The sequence below is a fragment of the Triturus cristatus genome, chromosome 4_1, assembly GCF_964204655.1.
Source record: "Triturus cristatus chromosome 4_1, aTriCri1.1, whole genome shotgun sequence".
In the NCBI taxonomy this organism is placed as follows: Eukaryota; Metazoa; Chordata; class Amphibia; order Caudata; family Salamandridae; genus Triturus; species Triturus cristatus.
This window is the reverse complement of record NC_140585.1, coordinates 1,038,734,368-1,038,756,647: the sequence shown is the minus strand read 5'-3', so window position 1 is coordinate 1,038,756,647 and position 22,280 is coordinate 1,038,734,368. Positions and strand designations below refer to the sequence as shown.

General features: G+C 42.6%; 1 protein-coding gene across 3 annotated transcripts in view; it reads left to right on the top strand.

Annotated features, from left to right (window-relative positions):
• MAPK11 (mitogen-activated protein kinase 11) overlaps positions 1-22,280 on the top strand; it is a 221,929-nt gene that overhangs the window by 73,542 nt on the left and 126,107 nt on the right. For all 3 annotated transcript variants that reach the window (XM_085653983.1, XM_085653982.1, XM_085653981.1), the window contains exon 2: positions 13,465-13,594. In XM_085653983.1, coding sequence (XP_085510109.1) covers positions 13,465-13,594 — 130 coding nt within the window. The remainder of the gene's footprint in view (positions 1-13,464; positions 13,595-22,280) is intronic.

The following is a 22,280-nucleotide window of genomic DNA, read 5'->3' as shown; positions in this document are numbered from 1 at the left end:
CACTGCTTGCATGTTACAGAGCCATTAACCCAGATCATCGTAGTAGTTGTAGTTCCGTTTTTCACACAAAGTTCATATTATTTTCAGCTAATGCCGTCTTTCAAGCTCGTATCTCTAGAAACCAGTGTTTTTCTGGGTTCCTCCCTTATCAGTAGAGAATATTTACGGGTTGCTGGACATGCTGCCAATTTTCTCAGGTATAATCCCACCCAATCTAGGCTTAAATCCATCGTTTTTTTTTGCTCCCCATGCCATTCCAGTATAGACCCAGCCATATGCAAATCAGTCTTGACCCTTCTCCCTATGGGAGCAATCTAGCCGGAACTGGACTGGAAATAAGCATCCTGTGACCGGTGTCCTATCACTGAGATTATACCACCCTCAGCCAGGCTGTTGTCTCAGACTGTACTGTTCTAGTTTATGACCCCATTTTTACCACTTGATTATTTTGATATTGTCTTATTTAATCTATTTGTCTTACCACTGAAAGGCCACCACCCTCTTTTTGGAGTGCTGCTGCATTTTGTATTTCTTTATTCTAATTTTTCTACGTGTTTCATTGTATAACTATATCCTCTCTAACAATTGTAAAGCACTCTGATACCAGCGAGAGTCATGTTCACCCTATATAAAACTCTACAAATAAGAATATAAAAATTAAAAAAAAATGGTAAGAGTTGTGAGTTCGATGCCTATTCTGCTGCCTCTTATTGCTCTGCCAATAATGAAATATTTGTCACGCTGTTCCTTGCCGTGCTGGGTGTTATTCAGGAAGGATCTCAAGACCTGGCTCTTTGACTGAACTCCTGCGCCCAGATGGATCAGCAGCTCCCCTCCTCCCCTACCCTCAGCGCCTTGAGACCCTCATGGGCCAGTAACCACGCTCTATAAACCCCTGATTGATCTTCCTGGTAGTCAAATGCTTTCTCTATTTATTGTGACCAGGTCCTCCTGTTCAGGCTCGGTATCCCTTCCCAGCTACAGTCTTTCCTCAGATTTCTGGAAGTAATCACACAGCAGGGCATTCGTATTGCTCTGCTTCCTGTTTTTCAGTCTGAGTAAAGTGCATGATCCAGTTAGCATGTGCTTTGGTGTAATACGTGACAGGTTACGCCCTTGTGCTGGGAAGTTGGGAATTACATTTCAACATACATTGCTATGAATGGACAGCCCCATGGTGTATTATTTTCTTAAAGGTGAGGTGGTGTGTGTGCTCGTTTACAGGTCTGACTCGGAGGGTTTTTCGAGTTTCTGTTACTGTAAGTGCGGTGTTGGTGCGTCACTGCAACAATGACAGCTGCTGATGTGGAATAGCCATTTAAACACTCGACCTTTGGAGTGTTTGATTTTCTCCATGGTTATTGCCGTGTGTGCGATAAAGTTGTGTGTGTGTGTGCGCGCGCGCGCGTGAATGCTTTGTAGTACTCCGGTGTGGACACCTTGGCCTGCAGCCGTGCGTGAGGGCGTCACTGCATGGCATCTGGCCGAGGGAGTTGGCTGCTTAGGGAGTCAGTGCCTCCTCGCCCGCCCATCCATGCACAGGAAACGAGTTGCTGCCCAAGAGTACGGTGTGATAGTTCGTCTTTAACACCTCCTCTTGTAGTGGATGTGTTCAGTTGTGACTCCAGTTTCGGATTTGTATTGGTTTCCTCCGTTGGTCAATCAAGCCCGCTATTAAAAGCGGAGCAACATTTTCGCTGTGCGTGTTCTCATACATCATCTTCTTAAATGGGCGGAAACCAACCGGGAAAGCAGGTTTTGGAGCACAGCACGTGACACCATGATTCGCAGAGGATCATGGGAAGGGATCGGTGGGAAGCTGCAGAAGGTCTAAAAAAAAAAGTGATTTATCGAAAACGCAGCAAATTATAGTAGGAGTGCTATTTCACTTGCTAACAATTCACCTTGGCGTATATCAACATGTACCCGTACTGTACGTAGCTTTTTAATGGGGAGCGTAAAAAACACAGGTGATATACGCGGAGCAGTATTAAAGAATAACCAACTGTCGCTCATTGGAAGAAAAAACTTTCGTGGGGCACAAAAGCACCTGGGTCTTTCCAAAGTGTGTGAATGTATTTTCAGGCCGAATTTGTTTACGTAAACTCGGCCCAGTTGAGGGTATTTTTATTTTTTTTTTAATTGGAAAATAATATTTTATACCTCGTTTGACATAGCACAGTTAAGACGCTGGGCCGCGTCTGCATCTTTTCACAGCATTGAGCACTTTGAATGCGAGCTCCACTTCTAGCCCAATCTATTGGCCGTAAATAGAATTACTAAAAGTTTCATAGTTGCGTGTCATCAGTAGGTGTGGAGACAGCGTGCCAGACTATGTGGCAGCCGTGCTCAACGACCGTCTGCGCCATACTTTGAAGTCCCAGAAGCAAGCATGAAGTAAATGACAAACTAATTGCGCATATTTCCATCTTATGTTCTTTAGTCATTCTCACTGGACTCCACCTCTCTTCTGTGTGTGGCTAATTTTAATGGCTTGTTCGTTCCCTTTCGGCAGCTTTTCTAGTCTTTAAGCAGATCGGAGACGGCTATTGATTTTGTAAAGTAAAAAGAAAATACTCACCAAGAGTCTGCCATTTTTTTAGTAAGAGCTTCCGCTACTTAAAGCAAAATCTGCTTTTATTTAGTACTGCACAGAGAGCAGAACCCAGTGTGAAGCATGCGCTGTAAGGAAGACGTATACAGAAAGTGATGGATGTAATGTTATTTTGCACACTAGGCCACCTCAGTTTGGACCCAGGTGTATGCAAATCAGACGTGGGTCCGGTGCACACTGTGTCACTGCATATAGCTGGGTCCAAACTGACGTTCCGTGGTGTGCAAAATGACGGTGGATTGGGATGCGGCCCGAGTGATTACCTATTGCTGAGAATAATTCAAGCATTCCATCCATCACTGTTTTATATACTTATTGTCACCCTAAGTGGAACAGGTATGACCAGACGTCGGTCCCGTGCACACTGTCACTGGAACAAAGCTGTACCCGGCTGGTGAGCCCTAACTAGGCTGACACTGGTCCTAGTTTGCTTGTGTTCCAAATCGGGGAGGACCTGGCTTGGCAGTTGTGCTGGACTGTTAGGTCTCGCCTGACCCAGCGCATGCGCTGGTCTGGCGAGACTTATTGAGAGGGCTCCAAAAAGTGCTACCAGGCCAGCCTAGAGCTACAGTGCAAGTGCGCGGGTGCGCGCGCCGCGCTTGACCGCGCTTACTTTCACGTTTGCGGCCGCTTTGATGTTTGATCGCGATCACTTTCACGGCCGCTTGGCATAGCCAATTGGTCTCACTTTTGGGACCTTATAAGTATTTAGTTATGCAACTGTTGCATGGCTAAACACTTACAAGATCCCAAAGGTGAGACCTATTGGCTATGCCAATGCTTGTTTCTATTGAAGCATGGTCAAGACTGATTTGCATATTGCTGGGTCTAAATGGAGTTGACATGGTGTGCAAAATAATGATGGATTGGGATGCGGCCCGAGAGATTACTGATGGCTGTGTTGATTGAAGCATTGCATCCATCACTGTTTTGTATACTTACTGTAATGGGAAGACTAGTCACAGTCCGAAGCTATAGCAAATATAATCATGTTGGAAGTCTAAAAAAAAGTCATATAATGACTTAATAACATTCAGAGAGAAAGGCAGCTGGAAAATATGTTCAGCCCTCTGAATAGTGGGATTTTGTTTTAGAGAACCGTTTTTAAATCCTTTTACAAATCTCATTTATCAGAACAGCATAACGTAGTCTGTTTGTCTTTCTTTATATTTGATATTGCAGTTCTTTATCGTTTACTGCCATTACTTGTTCTGATAACTAATTACCAGGCCAATCCACCAACTTGATTTTAGACTCCAATGGAATATTGGAGCTGTTGTATTCATTTATATCTTTTTGTGTGCATTTGTAAAGAGCGCTATCGCCAGTGAACTAATCTTGATGTTGAGTACATGTATGGGCCTGGTCTCGAGGGTGTGGGGATATGGTGGGGTTTCTTAAAGAGGAATTTTCTGCTTCTTGTGACACTCTGGTAGTGAGGAGGATGCTCGGAGGTGGTTCTAGCTGTAGGATCAACCTACAACTCTTTCTGTGTATATGTGGGATGTGCGTAAGTTGGAGTCCGACTGAGCAGAGGACTCTGGCTGGTTGAGGGAATGAGATACAGTTGTTCAGGTTGTACAGGCCTTTGTTATGCAGTCCTTTGAATGTGGGGGTGAGGAGTTTGAATTGAACATGCTTGTGTATGTGGAGTCAAAGGAGCTTCCTGAGATGTGGTGTGATGCGAGTCTTGTATGGAAGGTTGAGTACAAGTATGACTGGCATGTTCTGGATTGTTTGTAGACTTCTGGTGAGTTAGTTGCGGATTCTGATGTAATGGGCATTCCTGTAGTTCAGCCTGCACAGGTGACGTTTTTTCTGGTGTTGCTTGGGGTCCATTTGAAGATATTCCTGAGGGTGTGGAAGCACGTGCCCAGCTTGTTGTCATTGATTATCCCGAGGTTCCTGGTGTGGTCGAGGTGGGTACGAGGCTAGTCTGTAAGGAGTTTTGTATAGCCTGAATTTTTGGGGAATTTAAAAAAAGAGTTCTGAAATCATGTCATACTGCAGTACAGAGATGTTTAGACAATTTCATGTAACTTTTGCTTATCACCTTAGTGGACGTAACTTTTTAAAAATATTTTCTCCTTCCTCTTGTCGAGTGGTTATCTGTTACTGGGACCTTTTTGCACTAGCTGTGCAAGTGAATCCTGGAGAGGAGAGTATTAGTAAGTTACGGGATAGGCATCATTGAGAAATTAGATATGTCTTCAATTGTGAAAGAACAAGCAATTTAGGTTTCCCCCTAGTGACAAAAGACTTGAATTACACCATAATGCTCCTAGAACGTCTTAGGAATGCAGTATAAGCGCAACTTGTAGTCTTTGAAAACATACTCATTGCTGAAACTGAGCAGACCTAATGGGCACAGCATTCAAACAGGGTAGTGCATAAGGCTTGACTATTATCATGCAGTACTTTTGTGAATTACACACAAGATTTTAAAGTTTACTTTCTTTCACTGGAAGCCAGAGGAGCTGTCTGAGAACTAGAGAGATATAATGGTCGACCAGGCTCCACTAACCTGCACAGCAGCAATATTTTTAAGACTTAATTAAGAGACTTGGACTTTGTAGCAACGTATATTCACTCCATTGCAGTTACCCATACTGAAAGATGCCATGGCTGTTGCCTTCGGATTCCTGTGCTATTTTTAAAGGTTTGAATTGAATAACGAAAGAATTTGATCGCAGTAGTGGTTGGAATCCTGAAACGGAGCTCCGCGTCAACTTGATGTATAGATTTCTAATTTACCCTGTGGAGACACGTCCCCAGTCACTAGCACCCCTGTCTTACTTTTATTCACCTTGAACACAGTGTTGCATCCAGTTATGGGCATCCATTTTTTTTGAAAAACCGTTTTTATTGCAGAACAATAGGATAAGCAGCTTGCATACATAATGACCCTGCACCGCAAATGCCAGTGCAGTTTCCTTTCTTGGCCATGAGGCTTCCGTACACAGCTTGTGAGCCCACATCCCAGAGGCCGGGCAGCGATAACATGTAGGTCATCATACTTAACCATATTGCAACCTGTACATTTGTTCATATCATTAGAGGATGTCTGCGTTCCGCGTTGAAGTGTTCTCCCCCCCACCCAGTCACTCCCCCTCCCCAGTCCCTATCCCCCTCCCTCTCCACCCTCCAGTGCCCTCGTCTACGACTGGTCTCGGCCTTAATATGTAGTCTTGGGTACGTATCAGAAGTAAATGACTATCTACTGTGTATTTGTGGTTGGGACGTTCCGGGGATCATCATCAGGGTCAGAGGGCTCCTCTTCCTCCTCCACCGCGCTGCTGCTCAGGGCCTGCACCAACACCTCCCACTCTGTGGCCGCCTCTAGCGCCCTATCATCTGACCTACGACTCGCCAGTTGGTATCTAAGTGTACTTTCACTTGCCGCCCATTTCTGCAGTTCCTTAATCCACCTCCCATGTGTGGGGCCCACCTTCGACTTCCAGAGTCTCGTCACTTCCCTCTTTGCGAAGAGGAGGCCCATATCTATACATTTACTTGCGGTCTTGTTCTTGGGCGTGTGAGGAAACCAGTGCAGGACACAGACCGCCTTGCTATATTGCAATTCTCTGTCCGTTACCTCAGCCAGTGTCCCGCCCACTTCCCTCCAGTATTCGCGCAGGTGAGGGCAGTCCCATAGCATATGACCTAACTCTGCTCCTATTGCACCGCATCTAGGGCACGCCGCATCCTCCACTCCAAAATATTTTCCAATTTTACCTGGTGTGAGGTAGGCCCTGTGGAGGATATAAAAGTGTATCAACTGGAAGCGTGCGTTCCTTGTGCTCTTCCTGGCCCTCCTCACTATACCCGCCCACGTGGTGTCAGGGATCTCTGTTTGTATATCCTGCTCCCATTTCGCCTTCAGCGCCGCCATCGGCTGTAAGGTTTCGCGCATCATTCTGGAGTACAGACCAGCCACTGCTTTGTAGGTGTCAGCAGACATCATGGTGTATTGGCGAGCCCCTTTCCCCAGTGCGCCTGTATCGCTCCAGTCACTGCCGCGTGCATCAGGTAATCTCCCCTCGGAAGACCAAACCGCTCCTGCAGAGTTTGATAAGGGATCAACGCACCCTCCTCGTACAAGTCGCCCAACATTTGTAGGCCCGCCTCCTCCCACACCTGTAATCCCGACCAATCTCCTCCGTGCGGGAGCGCCGCCACCATTCCCAGCGGTATCTCGGGCGCATACGGGCGCCGCACTCCCGCTCGACGCTGCGATCGGTTCCAGCATTGCCTGAACGTCTGTTCCTCCATGGACAAGTCTCCGACAACCAGCCTCTGCTGCAGCGTGATATACGCCAGCACATGGCGAGGGGTGCCTCCCTCTCTGTCTTGCTCCGGCCCCCGGTATACTCTTGCCACCTCCTGTGTAAAGATCCATAGCTGCGCCGCCAGATAGTTAAACTCGAAGTCCGGGACCACTAGGCCCCCCTCGTCCTTTGGCCGGGTCAGAGTTGCCATCGCAATTCTGCGCCGTCCCGTGCCCCAGAGGAACGAGACTAATAACGATCGCAGCTGCCGGAAAATAGAGCTCGGTATCCACACCGGGAGCGTGCGGAAGTAGTATAGGAGACGTGGCAAAGCTATCATTTTTAATAATGAGATTCGTCCTGTTATCGAGAGCGGGAGTGTGGCCCAAAAGGACATGCTGCCCTTCAGTGCTCGCAGTTATGGGCATCCATGCGTCAGATTCTGGAAGTCTAACAGCCATTTATCATGGGAGCATTGAAGCAGTGGCAATTCTATACATGTATATTGCTATATATGAGAGAAACTGGCATCTGTGACTTTAGCTACACTGATCTGGAGGGACTGTGAATGTCAAAGAGCACTGGGCTCCGTGAGTAGCCTCAAGTAGACACTGCACTGGAGTGATTGTTCCTCTTGGCGTAAATTGCAGTAGGTCAACTTATTATGCACGTACTGATGGACACGACTCAATCAAATCCAGACCTGAATACCCACTTTCATGTCATAACACATAAAACACCAAGTATGATGTCTCGGAGATATATCTGTGTATATGTTTGTTTGTGATCTGATTATCATTTCTATGGCCACAAGTAGGAATGTCTCAAGTTAAGAGACCACCCCTTATTTAGGATACAGAGACCCTCATCCACCGAAGTGGCACGCTTCATAATTCAGAAACCGAGATTAAGGGGTCAGTCATTTTCTTGTTTGTCCTCATATAACCATAGCTTATGCACACTCAGGCATACTAGCTGGCCCTTAACCTGCTGCATGGGCACTGGCCCCTACTGCAGCAACCAAATCCACTGTCCCATCACCCAGGCGGCGCCTCAGTGTAATCATAGGACTGGCCATTCTATCGAATCCGCAGCCAACATACCACTCCACCTGGAAAAATCCGCCCATATCTTACTCACCCCATACAGCAAGTCCAATGTACCGCTTTGAGCCAGGCTTTTGCACATGGACGAGTTGGATCAGTCCAACGCTTACAGATCTCTCTCCTGGCTAGAACTACAAGATAGAACAAAATACCTCTATGCTCTCTACTCTGAAGTCTATGCAAGGCCATATCCACCACCCTTAGAACTAACACAAGACTTAACTTGATATTGACTCACAAGATATCCTTTGAAACGTTCTTGACATCCTTCCAAAAACCTTTGGTCACAGGACAAGTGAAAAAGGCATGCTCATCGTTGGCTCTTAATAAACCAATCCTACATCTGGGGGTCGGCTCCTGTACAAACTTGGCGATCTTTTGAGGGGTCCAGTCTAATCTGTTTTTTGGTAAAAAAGTGATTTTGTTTGAGGTTGTCTGGTTTAACCACAGAGAACAATAACTTCAGGGAGGTTTGCCATCTAAGTTGCAATTCTGTCTCTTGGATGATTCCTTCCCATGCTGAATATCGTGCCTTTGTTTTACTATCCTCGGCATCTAAAAACTTCCAATGTCAGTTGGTAACCTCCTTGCTTTAAGGTCGCACATCCTTTAGTGTAGACTCGAGTTCCCAGGTGCCCCCATCTCCTCAGTAGCACTCTCGAGCCAAGAAGACAACTGCAGATATTTCAACCTTGTTAAGGAGCCCCCAGTCTTTGTGCTTAGAAGTTCCCGGGGTAATATCCCCTGCACTACCAACAGGTCCCCGAGGTGGCTATCCCAGCCCTCCTTAGTGGGAGGCTCCAACCATCTCTCAAACTCACTGGGGTACCCGAGGAATCCTAGTTGGGTGCAAAGTCGGAATGATAACCAGTATCCAAGATCTTCCTGACTCTGAACCATAAGCTCAGCGCGTCCTTTAAAATCTTTAGCATTTAGCCCACCCCCCCACCCCCCACCCCACCTGGTTGAACCATCCGGCTTACCTAAAAAGCATCCTAGAGTTTTTCAAATGAAGGACCATACATTACAAATTCAGGTCCGGCAGAACTAGGGTACCCTTCCTAAGCCAGCACCTAATCTTTTTCCACGCTAGCCTTGATCCACCTGATGCCCATATGAAACTTATTTTCTCAAATCTTATGAACAGCCATTCTGGGAAATAAGGCGAATGCAGTTAAAAAAATATATGTAAGTTTGAGGAGAATAACATCCTAATCAAATTCACTCTCCTATCAATTGTCAATGGCAAATTCTTCCATCTAACGAGTAATGCATCCACCTCCTTCGACACCCTCCCCATATTGTGCTGTGGTATTGCCTCCAGGGGGTTGACAATACACAGGTACTTAATCTCCACTGTGCCTCCCCTGTCCAGTATACTCCATTCCAACACATCACTTCTGACTTACTTATTCACTAGATATCCTGATAGAGACCCAAATTCCTCCACCACGCTTTCCACCCTGGGGATACTCTGAATGGGATCTGGTGTGTAAATGACTAGGTCGTCCCCATATAACCCAGTTTTATTACTAAACTGGGAGGAGCAGAAAGGAATTTTCTGAGCATCTCTTCTAAGTAACTTGGCGAACAGTTCAATATAAAAGGAGAGGAGACATGGAGCCGTCCTGCGGAGTGCCTCTGTAAATAACAAAACTCCTAGTCAGCGACCCATTAAACAGAATTCTGGCAGGCAAATTCTCATATATCCTCTGGAGCTTTGAAATAAAATAAGGGCTGAAGCCTAATACCACCAGCACCTCCCAAAGGCAAACACAGAAACAAGAGGAGGTTCCATAGAATCCCTTTTGCTAAAAACGGAATCCAAATGCATCGAAAAATTGCAGATACAAACACAGCGTCTAAATTAACATGAACTGTGGGCATTAATCAGAATTTAACATCACCCTGAACAGTGTGCTTCTGAATTGTAACTTCTCTGTGTATATATACATTTGTATATCCTGCTTTGTTGTGCTACATGTAAAATGTAATTTGCATAACACACAAGGCCCCCACAGTAAAATGTAAGAAGCATCCTTCTACCGTCATGATTAAACGGAACATTCATAATTGCATGTAAGGCAACAGCTTTCGACAGAGCTTTCCTCCCCCATCCTTTCTTTGCCCCGCCCAACCCCATTTCTATTTATGTATTTGAAAGTGAGGATAATCCATGGGAAAATCCAGGATCCGTGTGAACAACTATGGAGGGGGACAGTTACTGAATTCAGTTGAGGCATGACTTTTAGCAGGGACGCCCTTTGTAATTAATAACCCATTAATTTTATTCACCTAAACTCACTTTACTTATTTTTTATTTTTCACACACAGTATCCCCCTCCACCTATATGCCCTGCGGAAGACCTTTAACAAACTTAGTGCCATCTAGAAGGTCGAAATGCGTTAGCGAAATTTAAGAATTTGAGAGAATTTGGCATCCTTCAAAACGGATTAAATTAGTACAGGATTAAATGAGCTGATTGTTTATTCATTTAATGTTTATTTGAATTATTGTGTTGTACCCCAATCCCATAGTGTATTCCCCCCCCCCCCCCCCCCAAATATACTAGGGCACGGGATACGCTTATTTAGATATTGTCTTGTTTTTAATTTTGTTTAATAATACGTTATATGTTGGACACTTATAAATGTTGGTACTTTATTGCATGACGAATTAGCAACACATTTAAATGTATGTACAAACAAGTTACTGTTTGACTTCGTGGTCTCGGTGTTTCAAAGTCTTTATTGATGTGCAATATTGTCTTGTAATTATGTAACATTATTTGTGTTTTTTTTTGTATTGATATAACTTGGGCGAGAAAACAGCAATTGACAAAAAAGATAGTCTTATGTGTTTTCGAATGTACAGATTCACGTTCCCTTTCAAATGTTTATTTGTACAGTTAATGTTCATTGCAAATGTTATCTTTATGTAAGTATGTGTGGAATACAAGTGAGAGGATTTGCGTTAAATAGTAGAGTTTAAGTGCCATCCAATGGTGGCAAACAAAGGCATGGAATTATTACGTAGCCCCTTGAAACTTGAGCTTATATCTATGGTGTGAGGGGTCCTCTCTATTTTGATTTTAGATTTCATAAATACACAAGACACCCAACTTCTTGCCCCTCCAAAGATGACGATTCATGTTTGCCCTTTTCAATTCAAAACAAAATGGCGTTCGATTCCATCATCACAATTAGCCGACCTGTAGCTTCCCAATCATATGATGCTAAGTCTATGACCAATGTGTCCACAGTACTTAATTTCTTGTCTGGAACTCCCCTGCCAATTTTGATTGCCCAGATCCGTCAGGTATTCTGGACCACACAATTGTTGCACAATACATCCACCACTAGGCTAAGATGGTGGGTGAGATCACAGCACAGAACCATGTGATTGTGCATCGTACTTGCTCGCCCACTGCATCTCTGCTTTTTAACATGGAGTACAATATAAAATGATAGGGAATGGCAGTGTACTATTACATGCAGGGCACTCATTTTATGTCCGAGGGTGACACTACTGCTCAAGCTAAAGGTCTGAAAGTGTCTTTTTTGCTTTTAAAATATAGCTTTGAGCCCTCATTTGCTGTCTAATGGGGAATGATTGTACAATAAACGATGGTGGAGGTTCAGTGATCTCTCTAGAGCTAGAATTGAGCTAGCATGTGACAAGGTAGGATTCACATGTTTAAAAATGCTAAGAATGTCATTAAAAGCAATGTTAGCTGTTTGCATCAGTCATGGCTCCTCTCTCCTGGTCTCAGAGCTTAAACAGCCATTTGCAATAAGTTAGTTATGGCCAAGCTGGAGGTATGATGCGCACATTAGGACAGTGAGTTAGGGAATAGTGCTTTCTGTGGTTTGCATCACAGGAGCCATAGAGTCCCTCTGACGTAGTCTTAATAAGATTTCACCTTGCAAGTTAGGTCCTTTCAATCGAAGTTCACTAGGTAAGAAGTTCACCTATCCATTTTTATGAAGCCCTCTGCGAGCAAAAGTTCTCAGCCTCTTTCAGGTTGCGATTACCACAACCCAGTGTCTTTTGGCTACTGTATCTGATGGATCCAATTCATTGGGGCGGGAGAGGGAGACCAAGAAACAATAACAATAGTCTTCGATGGTGTCGTCGTCGACACATTCGTCGGCTATCGTAGCGTCGACTGTAATTTGGACGTCGACGATGACTTCTTTATCTTAAGCGTCGATCTGTCAGACCTACCGGCCGTCGACGATGGAGTAGTCGTCGTTGACGTGGATAATGAAGAAGACGCGACAGAAGTTGAAACAGTCGTCATCGACGAGGTCACACACAAGGCTGTAGATGAAGATTTCCTCGTTGTCGAGGCCACCGTCGACAAGGCCGTCGTCGACTGGGTGGAAGAAGGCTTTTTGAAGGTGAGCAGAACCTCCTGAGGAGAAATCTTCGCTGAAAGAGCCTTGGGATGTACCTCTGAAGAGGTTTTATACGCCTTCTTTTGAGGTGGCTGCGACGAAGGGCCTGGAGAAGCCTCCCTTGGACTTTTCTGAGAGGATTGAGAAGATATGGAAGAGCCCTCACTTTCCTCAGAAGACAGTACTTGTTCTTTGTCTTTATGCCTCTGCAGCCAAATTAAGAGGGGACCCTCACGGTCTTTGAGGGTCTTTGAGGAAAAGGTACGACATACCTTACAGTCCTTTAATGAGTGATCCGGATAAAGGCAGTAGAGACAATCCTTGTGTTTGGTCATCCACATGAAGTCTCTATTTTCCGAAGGAAGTACAAGGCCTAAAAATGCCTTTCTTTGGAGTATCTGCCATGAAGGAAAATTGAAGTAAGAAGCACTGGAAATCCAAAAATAAGGAAAGCTGAGCAGAGCTCAGAGAAGACTCCCTTAGCACGACGTGCGATAGAAAATTTGAAGGACTAGAGCTCCTTCCAGGAGGGTTCCAGAGGGTTCCAGAGGGTGGTGATAGCTGATTGGCTCTACTCCAAAGTGTGGTCCTTTTTTTACAAAAGGACATGGATATGTTACTAAGGTGAGGCCCTTGGCCTATTACTTTATATGTCTAATGAGACATTACTTTATTTATGTACCGGGGACTCCCATCCCGACGACGGGGAATGATTCAGGCATGTGAATCTATGAAAGATACCAATACTGGATAACTGCAGTTACAGGTAAGTAACGCATTTCCTCCCACCCTCCGCCCACTATGCTCTTGCAGCTCCATACTCCTTTCCTCCGTCCAACTCTGTCTCATACTCTTCCCACCTCTACTGCCCCATCCCTCCCTGCTCTGAAGAGTGAAAAAAAGGATTCTCAAGGAGTCTAGGTAGAAGAGCAAAGCTAGTCAGTAGATTGAAAAGCTGGTTTTTTTAGCAGACACTATATTTGGATTGATTTAGCTTTAAAATCTAGAATTGAAGAGGTCAATGATCTAAGCTCTGACATCACCAATATTTTATTTCGTATTTGTTTTGCTGCAGCTCAACGTATGATACCAAAACGAGGCAGAAGGTGGCAGTGAAAAAGCTTTCGCGGCCCTTCCAGTCACTTATTCATGCAAGAAGAACTTACAGGGAACTGAGGTTACTCAAGCATATGAAACATGAAAACGTAAGTAAATTCTTCTCTCTCGCTTAGATTTCGTCATTCTGCACTGTTCGCTGTTTGACCTGTACATGGTAATGGTGTGCACTTAACTCTGCATGTGGGCATTGGCATATAAACACGTAGATTTGAAATGAATCGTGACCTGCATTTCCTGTATAACATGTAGCATATAAGTTTCTTAATAAAATGTAGTTCTGACAACCTACTCTGCTTTAATAAATGTTCTGGCCTGCTGTGCTGTCTCTGAATTTCTTCTAATTGTTGGATCATTTGATCCATGGTAACTGGTTATGTCATGTCTTTAGCCTGTTACGGAGACCGAAATCCCTCTTCTGACACCATTTGTAACAGTCTAACAGACAGGTGGGACACAGACCAGTGTTAGAAATGTCTTTTATTCGTGCACTTAGTAATATTCGTACAGGGGTTTGGGGTATTGGATGGAAATAAACATAGATAAGAATGTCAATTTGACTTTTCCAAGAGTTCCTTCACTCCTCTTGGGCCACACCAGGTATTTTCCCTCTTCACCCTTTTAGCATTCCAATTGATAGTATAGTAGACCCTGGGGAAAAATATGAGGTCTGGATCCCCGCACCTCCTTCTCATGGGTTGTTGGGGCTGTTCAGTGTCTTGGTCTCAAGCCAGTCCTCGAACTTGGAGCGTGTCACGCTGTCATGGATCCTTCGGTGGGCTGCTGCCCATCTCTGAGTGCAGTCTGATGTCCTCCACTCACGCAGTCACGACCTTGGTGCTCCTGTCATCTGGCGACATCCTGTTTCTCCTCGTCCTGCAGTCGCGATGACAGCACTTCTCTTGGCTTCCTCCAGAGCACACCCCTCCTCTTGTCCCATCTACACTTTTCTGGATAAATAAATCAGAAGTCCATATGTATATCATTGCACAATGAGTATCTTTCTCAGACTGGAGTCTATCGACGGCATTTCGACCTTTAATGACTTAGAAGGTCATCATCCGGACAAAAGGGAGCATAAGAATTATGATTGCTGCCTGTAATTATTCTGAATAGTAAAGTTTATCCAGAATTGTCTGTTAATGTAGTTAATTGAAGGGACAGAGAGGCATCCGGGACTAGTGCAGGATATCGTCAGTTAAATTGCATTGTAGGGAGATAATCCACTATCACGGAGAACAGCACCAACACCGAAGCACGAAAAATCGTATTGTACGATTTATGCGTATTACTTTGCGTTGTGTGACTATGTGCTGAAATTCCTAGACAGTAATATAAGGAAGCTTGGTTGGCATGGGGTGACCGACGATTACTGGTGACGGAAGGCCAGTAGTAAGATTAAAACAGCACACTAGTCCATTCTGTTTTAAAAAGCAAAACGCATGTAAGATTTGCAGTGGTCTAGGTGAAGCTATTGCTGAATTGTGATTTTTGTTGCTAGATTTTGTAACCTCCTCTGAAATCCATTGTATGAAAATAAGTGGAAGCACATGAGAGATATTGAACTTGTAAAAGCAGGGAGACTGTATATCAATACCTACAGCAAAACAAATAGAAAGATTGAGAATGTGATGAACATGACCACATCACAGGTAAGTTGCTGGTAAATTACTGGAAATTAAAATCTCTGATGTGAAACTCCTTGGGAGTTCATTAGAAATTAATGAGAATGCATTGAGCGCTTACAGACTTATTTAGAGTTCGGCAGGCTCAGTGCTCTGTCACAAATGTGGCGGTTGTCCCATCTGCTGCACTTCAAGTGTATTATCCTCTCTGACACGTGTAATGCTGCAGACAGGACATCTAACACATTTGGAACAGAGTCCCTCTCTCCCGAACTCAAAATGAGGCCCATTAGTCATCTTAGGATCATGTTTCTGTAGTGCACTAAATGCTTCTGTGTCTATAGGGACTGAGCACCCTGTTGGCTGCGGTACTACCAGGTACATAGAAAACAAGGTTGGTCTTAGTATAACTTTGAATTCTTTTAACTGGAGGTTCAATTCAAATCTTGGAGTATTAGCGTTCCATAATAAAATATTGAAGTTAAAAGAACGTTTTTTTCCCTTGGTGGTTTTAGAAGAGCCTTTGGAGTTGAGCAACCATTGTTAATTTGAGGTATCATTATTTTCCTCAAACCTAAGCATGGGGCAGGCTCAAACACATCTTTAAATATGACAAAGGCATCTTAATCAAACCAGATTTTCCATTTGTAGCCAGTGTAAAGGTATTGTGTTGTCAGGTACTCTTTACCTTCTACAAAGCCTATTTGCATAACCCTAATGTTTTGAGCTATCCCAAGTTTATTGAGCTGTTTTTGTTTGTTTCAAGATTGAGTGTTCATAGGCCAGCCCAACATTCTTGGTGGCTTTCATACTACTGCTCTCATAACAGCAGCTATATGGGATAGATATCCTGTTGCTTTTAAGACTGCTCCCAACTTTTCCTGCTTGGGGTTGAAAGGAAAGCTTCATCCAAGAAGACAAGACAATTTAATTTTTTGTTTCGTGAACTTAGGTAATAATAAATGAGTTGTACGCAGCAGTGGTTGAGTCCATTTTAGAAAATGGGCCATTTAATTGCCCCATACAGGCTAAGTAACACTATCTACATCTTCTGCATCCCCCGACCTACTTCGAGATTTCTGACTTCAGTACATTCATCTATTGATATTTGTAAAACCACCCCCAAGGGCAAAAACTGACTCACTGAGTTTGAAAATGAGTTTGGTATCAGTAGCATACTTTGGTGTATATACAAAAGCTCAAAGTAATGAATGGCAACATTTAGATGCAGATATTAAATATATGCTGGCAGTAAAAACTCTTGGATAACTCCAGTTCCATTTAATAGGGGCCATTTGTTTGGTGAACCAATTTGAAGAGGGATACTTGACTCATTTCTCCGAGTCCAGTGTTTTCTCCTTAACAGTGTTATTTTTGCCATGCTTTGGTTGAAAGCCTGATTAACAAATTAAAGGTTGTGTTGATTATAAATGTATTTGAAGCTGAACATAAACTAAGTTTCTCCAAAATCCTACTCGACATTGGGATCCATTCAATGGAACATTAACTGTATATTATTTAAGTAAGACTTTCTCAAGAGGTATGGTAATGAGTGTACACTACACCATCACATAGTGAGACATTGATGATATGCACACAGTTAGATAAATTGTGGAGAATAGTTTTTACTATTGCAGTTGTTGTAGATTTGAACTCCGAAAACTGGATGATCTTTGGACAATGCTCTACCCAGTGATGCATGAACATACCTGTTCTCAGTCAGCGCTCTGTTTTTCCTAACATTCTGAATTTTAAATTCTAAGAGAACTTCTATTTGGTCTCAGATTGGTCTTGGACTTGGAGTTAAGTGTAAAAACTACACAAAACCCTTACCATAGGCTTTTGCGGTGGAAGTAATTATTTATTCCAGGTAAAGTCTTTATCAATATTGATACCATGATGGCTATTTTTTAGGCGATTGGTTGTGCATTTTTTTACTTTTAGTTCATAATTTTACCATTGTAGCATTTTTAGTTCTTCCGAGTACCAAGGAGTTTTGGCAGTCTGTAGACAATCCTTCACCTTTGTTGCAATGCTATTTTGACAGATTTGTTCAAATTGCAGACCGGTAGTTTTAAATGTTAATTCTTGGAAATGCTCTTGAACTTTTTGAAGTATAGCGTTCACTCTATCTCTTGGTTTGACAAACAACCTTTCGGGGAAGCTCCAAACAACCAGAGCGAAAAATTCAGAGTTAAGTTTATTATAGCATGATTGGACCAGATGGATGAATTGATGAGCTATTATTAAAATATAGGTTCCTTGCTTTTTCTTACAAAATTAAACAATATAATAGGTGTTACTTTATGGTTCATAGGGCCTTATATCAATTCGGATTCACTGTGAGCAAAGAAATTATTCCAACATCTCTAACTTTCTGGGATGTAATACCAAAACGCTGATTAAACTATTCGCTCACCATCACCCTGTTTTGTATCTTTCAATTTGGACACATAATCCTACAGCTGAGAGCCAAAATCATAGTCACGCAGTGTCTGCCAGTAACGAATGTACACACTTAACTAGTCTTTCACATCACGTCATGCCCATAAGGAAAGATATGTACCTGTCTAGATGGAATGTTACCAAATCTTGGATCTATAATGTTTACAAAATCACAATCCGTTATTAATTCCTTGCAATGCTCGTCACCATAGTCACATGCAAGAATTTGTTTACATTTTTAAGGTGGATGACACAGAACACTCAACCTTTAGATATGAACACAACTGGTTTTCATAGGGCTGTAGAGAATGTGTAAACAAGTCCTTAAGTAGATCAAGAACAGGATAAAACAAAGAGGTTATTACATAAGACAAAGTAAAATAGGGAATATTGTTCTTCGTAAAATACCCTGAGCTCTGAAACAAAACTGGTAGGTCTACCATTTATTACCCCTTTGATGATTAGTAAAAGGTACACATTAAGCGAAAAGGAAGACCACACATTTGGATGAAGCCATTTCCAAAAGGACACTGGAATCACTGCCTGGCCAGCTCATGGCATGTGAAATTGCTCATAGGTGGAGCTTCTGAGGCCCTGGGCAGTTTCGGCTTGAACAAGTAGTGTTAGTAATCGTACTCTATAAAAAGAAATTGGAAGTATGAATTCCATGCTTAATTAGGTACTTTTTCACGGTAACTTTTTTTTGATGTGGTGTTTCATAACAATCTTAATGCAGTAAATAATAGGTGTTAATATGACGCCATAGCCTTTTAACAGTGTTCCAGTAACAGAACTTTAAATTTTCTTAGGGAGTATGAGAAGCCTGACAGGAACTCTGAATGCTATTGTTGAAGACTGTCTTATCAGATAATCTTTTTTCACCCAGACTTCTTTTTGTTGTTATTTTTTAGTACTTGGGTAGGCAAGTAAAACCAAACTAAGCATACGTGAGTGATAAAATGAATTCATTATGATTCAAGCAAGAAATACTGAATACATTCAGAAGTGCAACAAGACATACAAGAGACTGAGTGCTATAAGTAAAGGTTTCATGAACAACGTGGAGGGCCAGTTTCATCATTATCATAACCTGTGTGGCAAGGAAGAAACAGGAGACTATCTCTTAATCTTAAGATTAAGCACCTACGCAGGATCGGGGACGATGTGGTCTTCAAGCACAAATGAGGTACTGTGTCCTACAGATATAAGCCTTATGGCAAATAATTCGACATAGTCAATGGAATAACCTTCAAATCAGTAAGGCTCAAGCCCAGTGAAGTTTGGAAACAATGAACAGCTTTTAAAAAATCAAATTACAATGCAGAAGGAGAAAATAAGTAAAAATGCATGGTAAGTCAATATAAGGCAGAAGACTCCATCAAATGCTTCAAAGAGAATGACGTTAAGTCAAGTTTCAGGACAAAAATATTCTAAGTCCCAAGCAGGAGACGGACTAACATGGGTCTGCTCTCTAAAGTCGGGGCTAACTAGACTTGGCTCACCTCTCGAATGGACCCTTGGATACCAAAATACACATTGAAAATCACAGTGTCAGCGTAAGTTGATCAATTTGTTGCATAGGTCGACAAATCAGAATACAGAATGTAATGCAGCATCATTCAGCACCATCATAACACCATCTTCTAAATGAATATTACAACCCCTTCTGACCTAATGTAATTGGAAATGACACCCAAATCTAGTTACTCTCTATGCATTAAGAGGCTTATGCATGATTAGGCCTACAGTGGTGCATGCAGGAAAATCATTGAATTGTTGCAGAAAGCTTCCTCTGACGATCTGTGAAAACACCACGCCAACACAGAGGTCCCTGACCTATACCAATCTACCTGTCTATGTTTAACCTTGCATGGGATCTCACCATCGTTGCCCATGTGTGAATTTCTCTGTTTTATTTATGGAAAAAATACAGACCATTTATTACACTTTTTTTGATGGTGACCAGATATATTAGGTCAATTTTTTTCTCCAGCACGAACAGTGAAATTTTTAAGGGTCACACTAGTTCCCAGGAACAGGTTGAGAAAGTGACCATGTGTTTTGAGCTGAAGGTTTTAATAAAATGTCTTTCCTTCCTAGGAATGTTCGCTACTACATGCTTCAAGGAGCAAAGTATGATGTGGGGTACAGGCAAAACATTTCTTTGTTTGCATGGCGCCACACTCTTCTGCAAATGAGGAAACACCCTCTTGCTTTCATGCTGGCACACGTGCAGAGCCTGCGTTTTCTGTATTACAGAAGGGACTGCAGAAGCATCTGTGGACTCTTCTGTAATACCAAGTACTCCTGGGGTGCAGAAAGCAGGTGCATATGACTGTTACACCCCTGCAGCACACTCTTTAATAAGACCTCTAGTGTCATAAATGTGTCTGCATTTAAAACCAATAAATCCACTTGCTGGCAATAAATTGTTTGCAGATTTTAGCTTGCATCAGTAGATAGTAGGCTTGTTGGTAGGTTTTGTTTGGAGTTGATCTGTGGCAATTCAGTTTAGACCATTATGTGTTTCCTGTATTTTATGAATATTTAAAAAGTGACTTGATTTGAGAAACTTGAGTAATTAGAGAAGAGGCAGAAAGATAACGTAGTACTGTACAAAGACTCTTTAAGGTCACAAATACTGAAAGCGGTGCATGATATTATTGTGCTTAACCAATCAAATCGCTACATTTTTAAGTATGGCTTGATGGTGTAGGTGCTTAATTAACTTATTTAGCCATTAGCAAAATAACTTTAAGTACTCCTTAGAGTGGCTTTGGCTCTTCTCACATTTTGACTACCTTGAGATCAGCATTTTATTAGGCAGAGGTTGTGAAATTGGACTGAAAAGAGGCTTGCTTGCATTGCCGTTTTTGTCCTGTGGGAAAGCTTATCCTCAGTATACCAGAACAGTGTTGGTTATGGTGGCAAGCCAATGATAAATTCTGTAGGTCTGATGGGTTTATTTTGACAAAGATAGTAGTCCTCACATTAATTTTTGTGAAAATGCAGTAGGCTTTCAAGGGTGTATTGTTATTGGACCGTGTTAATGGCTGTAGACGGGTACTTTGTTGTATGAAATCTTGCATGTTACCATATTGTGATAGGATTTTGGTGTTGGTAAGCCCGTCCGACAAACCATGGAGGGTGAAAGATTTCACAATGATAACCCTTGTTAGCCTCTCTTCTGATGGGTTGCATACTGTTGTGCCATCTGGAATTCTGTGTGTATTTATTATTTTGATTGTACGCCTGATAGTTACCTTGTGGCAGAGACAACACTCAAAACAGCCAGTGGGGCCCGCGCCTGATTGGTTCATTGGGAAAAATTATTTCAGGTGCAAGCTGTCGTATCTTATCATTGAAAGTTATGACAATGACAGCAGGAATCCTTTATTGCGAAAGCAGTTGCTAAAGCAATATGCTTTTGAAGATGGATTGTTATTATAGTATTAGAAAATGCTGTAGACCGATATTTTGTTATGTGGAATCTCATTGATTACCATAGTAGGCAAGGGCTTTGGTGTTGCTTACCCTCTCAAACAACCTACCTGGTAGGAGATTTACCCTGTTAGAAACCATACTAGGCCTGGTAAATGGATTGCAATTTCTTTTGCCAACTATAAATTGGTACATATTTATAATTTTATGACACTGTCTGATGGTTGCCTTGCGGGAAAGCTTATGCTCAATATAGTAGGCCTGAAATGATGAGGTTTAAGCGAAATTTAAAGGCTACAGGCCTGATAGGTTCATTGACAAAAGTTATGTGAGATGTCGTAGGTCAGATCTGTTTATTATGAAAGGTTACCACAAATGCAGTAGGTCTGATTTACTTATGAAAAGCATATGTTAAAGCCACTAGACTTTTAATGATGGATTGTTCTTGCACAGTATTCAAACATGCACTTTATTACATGAATTTTAACAGACTACCTTTGTAGCTAAGGGTTTTATCTCTAGTCATCCCATTTGACGAATTGTGGTGGTTGAAGGGTTGCAATGTGACCGTTTTAAGGGCTGCAATGTGTCATTGTGGGCCAGGCCCTTCTAATTAAAAAATATGAAGAAATGCATACAGGCATAAAGGGAGTTTGAACCAGCTCTCATCTGCCATTTGTTGATTGAGTGTGTAATTCACATTCTGAGTCCACTCAAGACAGCAAACCGTATGGGCCCGCTTTAACCTCCGTCTCTCTTTGCAATGTGATTGAGGGCAAATCTGGAATGATCACATAAGCACATCTGCTTAAAAATAAGTGCACCTCAGAGTCTGTTTCGTTCTCATTTATTTTTTAATTTTTTTAAATATTTTTATAGAGGTTCCCCCAGACTGTACTTACCTGGCTACTCGCTTGCTGTCCATTTCATGATCTGTGCGCTGCATCCAGCGCAACAACTACTCCTAAACAGGGCGGCCATTTTGGATTGTTGTTGACAATAGCGTATCATTGTTTTATCATTCCATGATGGTCACCAAATTCAGAAGTATTATTTTGACCTTCTTGGAGTGGTACAACTATGATCTAATATGCACAATAGTATTTCAGGATGCGGGCAGAAGTTGTGGGGTAGGACGAGGCTATTCACACTAGCAAGGTCAGCTTTCCTCTTCCTCCCCTGCTGCAACAGCTGCCGAGCTGTTTTACCTAGCCCTCAAAGGACCATACTTAGCAGCTAGCAGGCATGACATTTATCCTTCTGG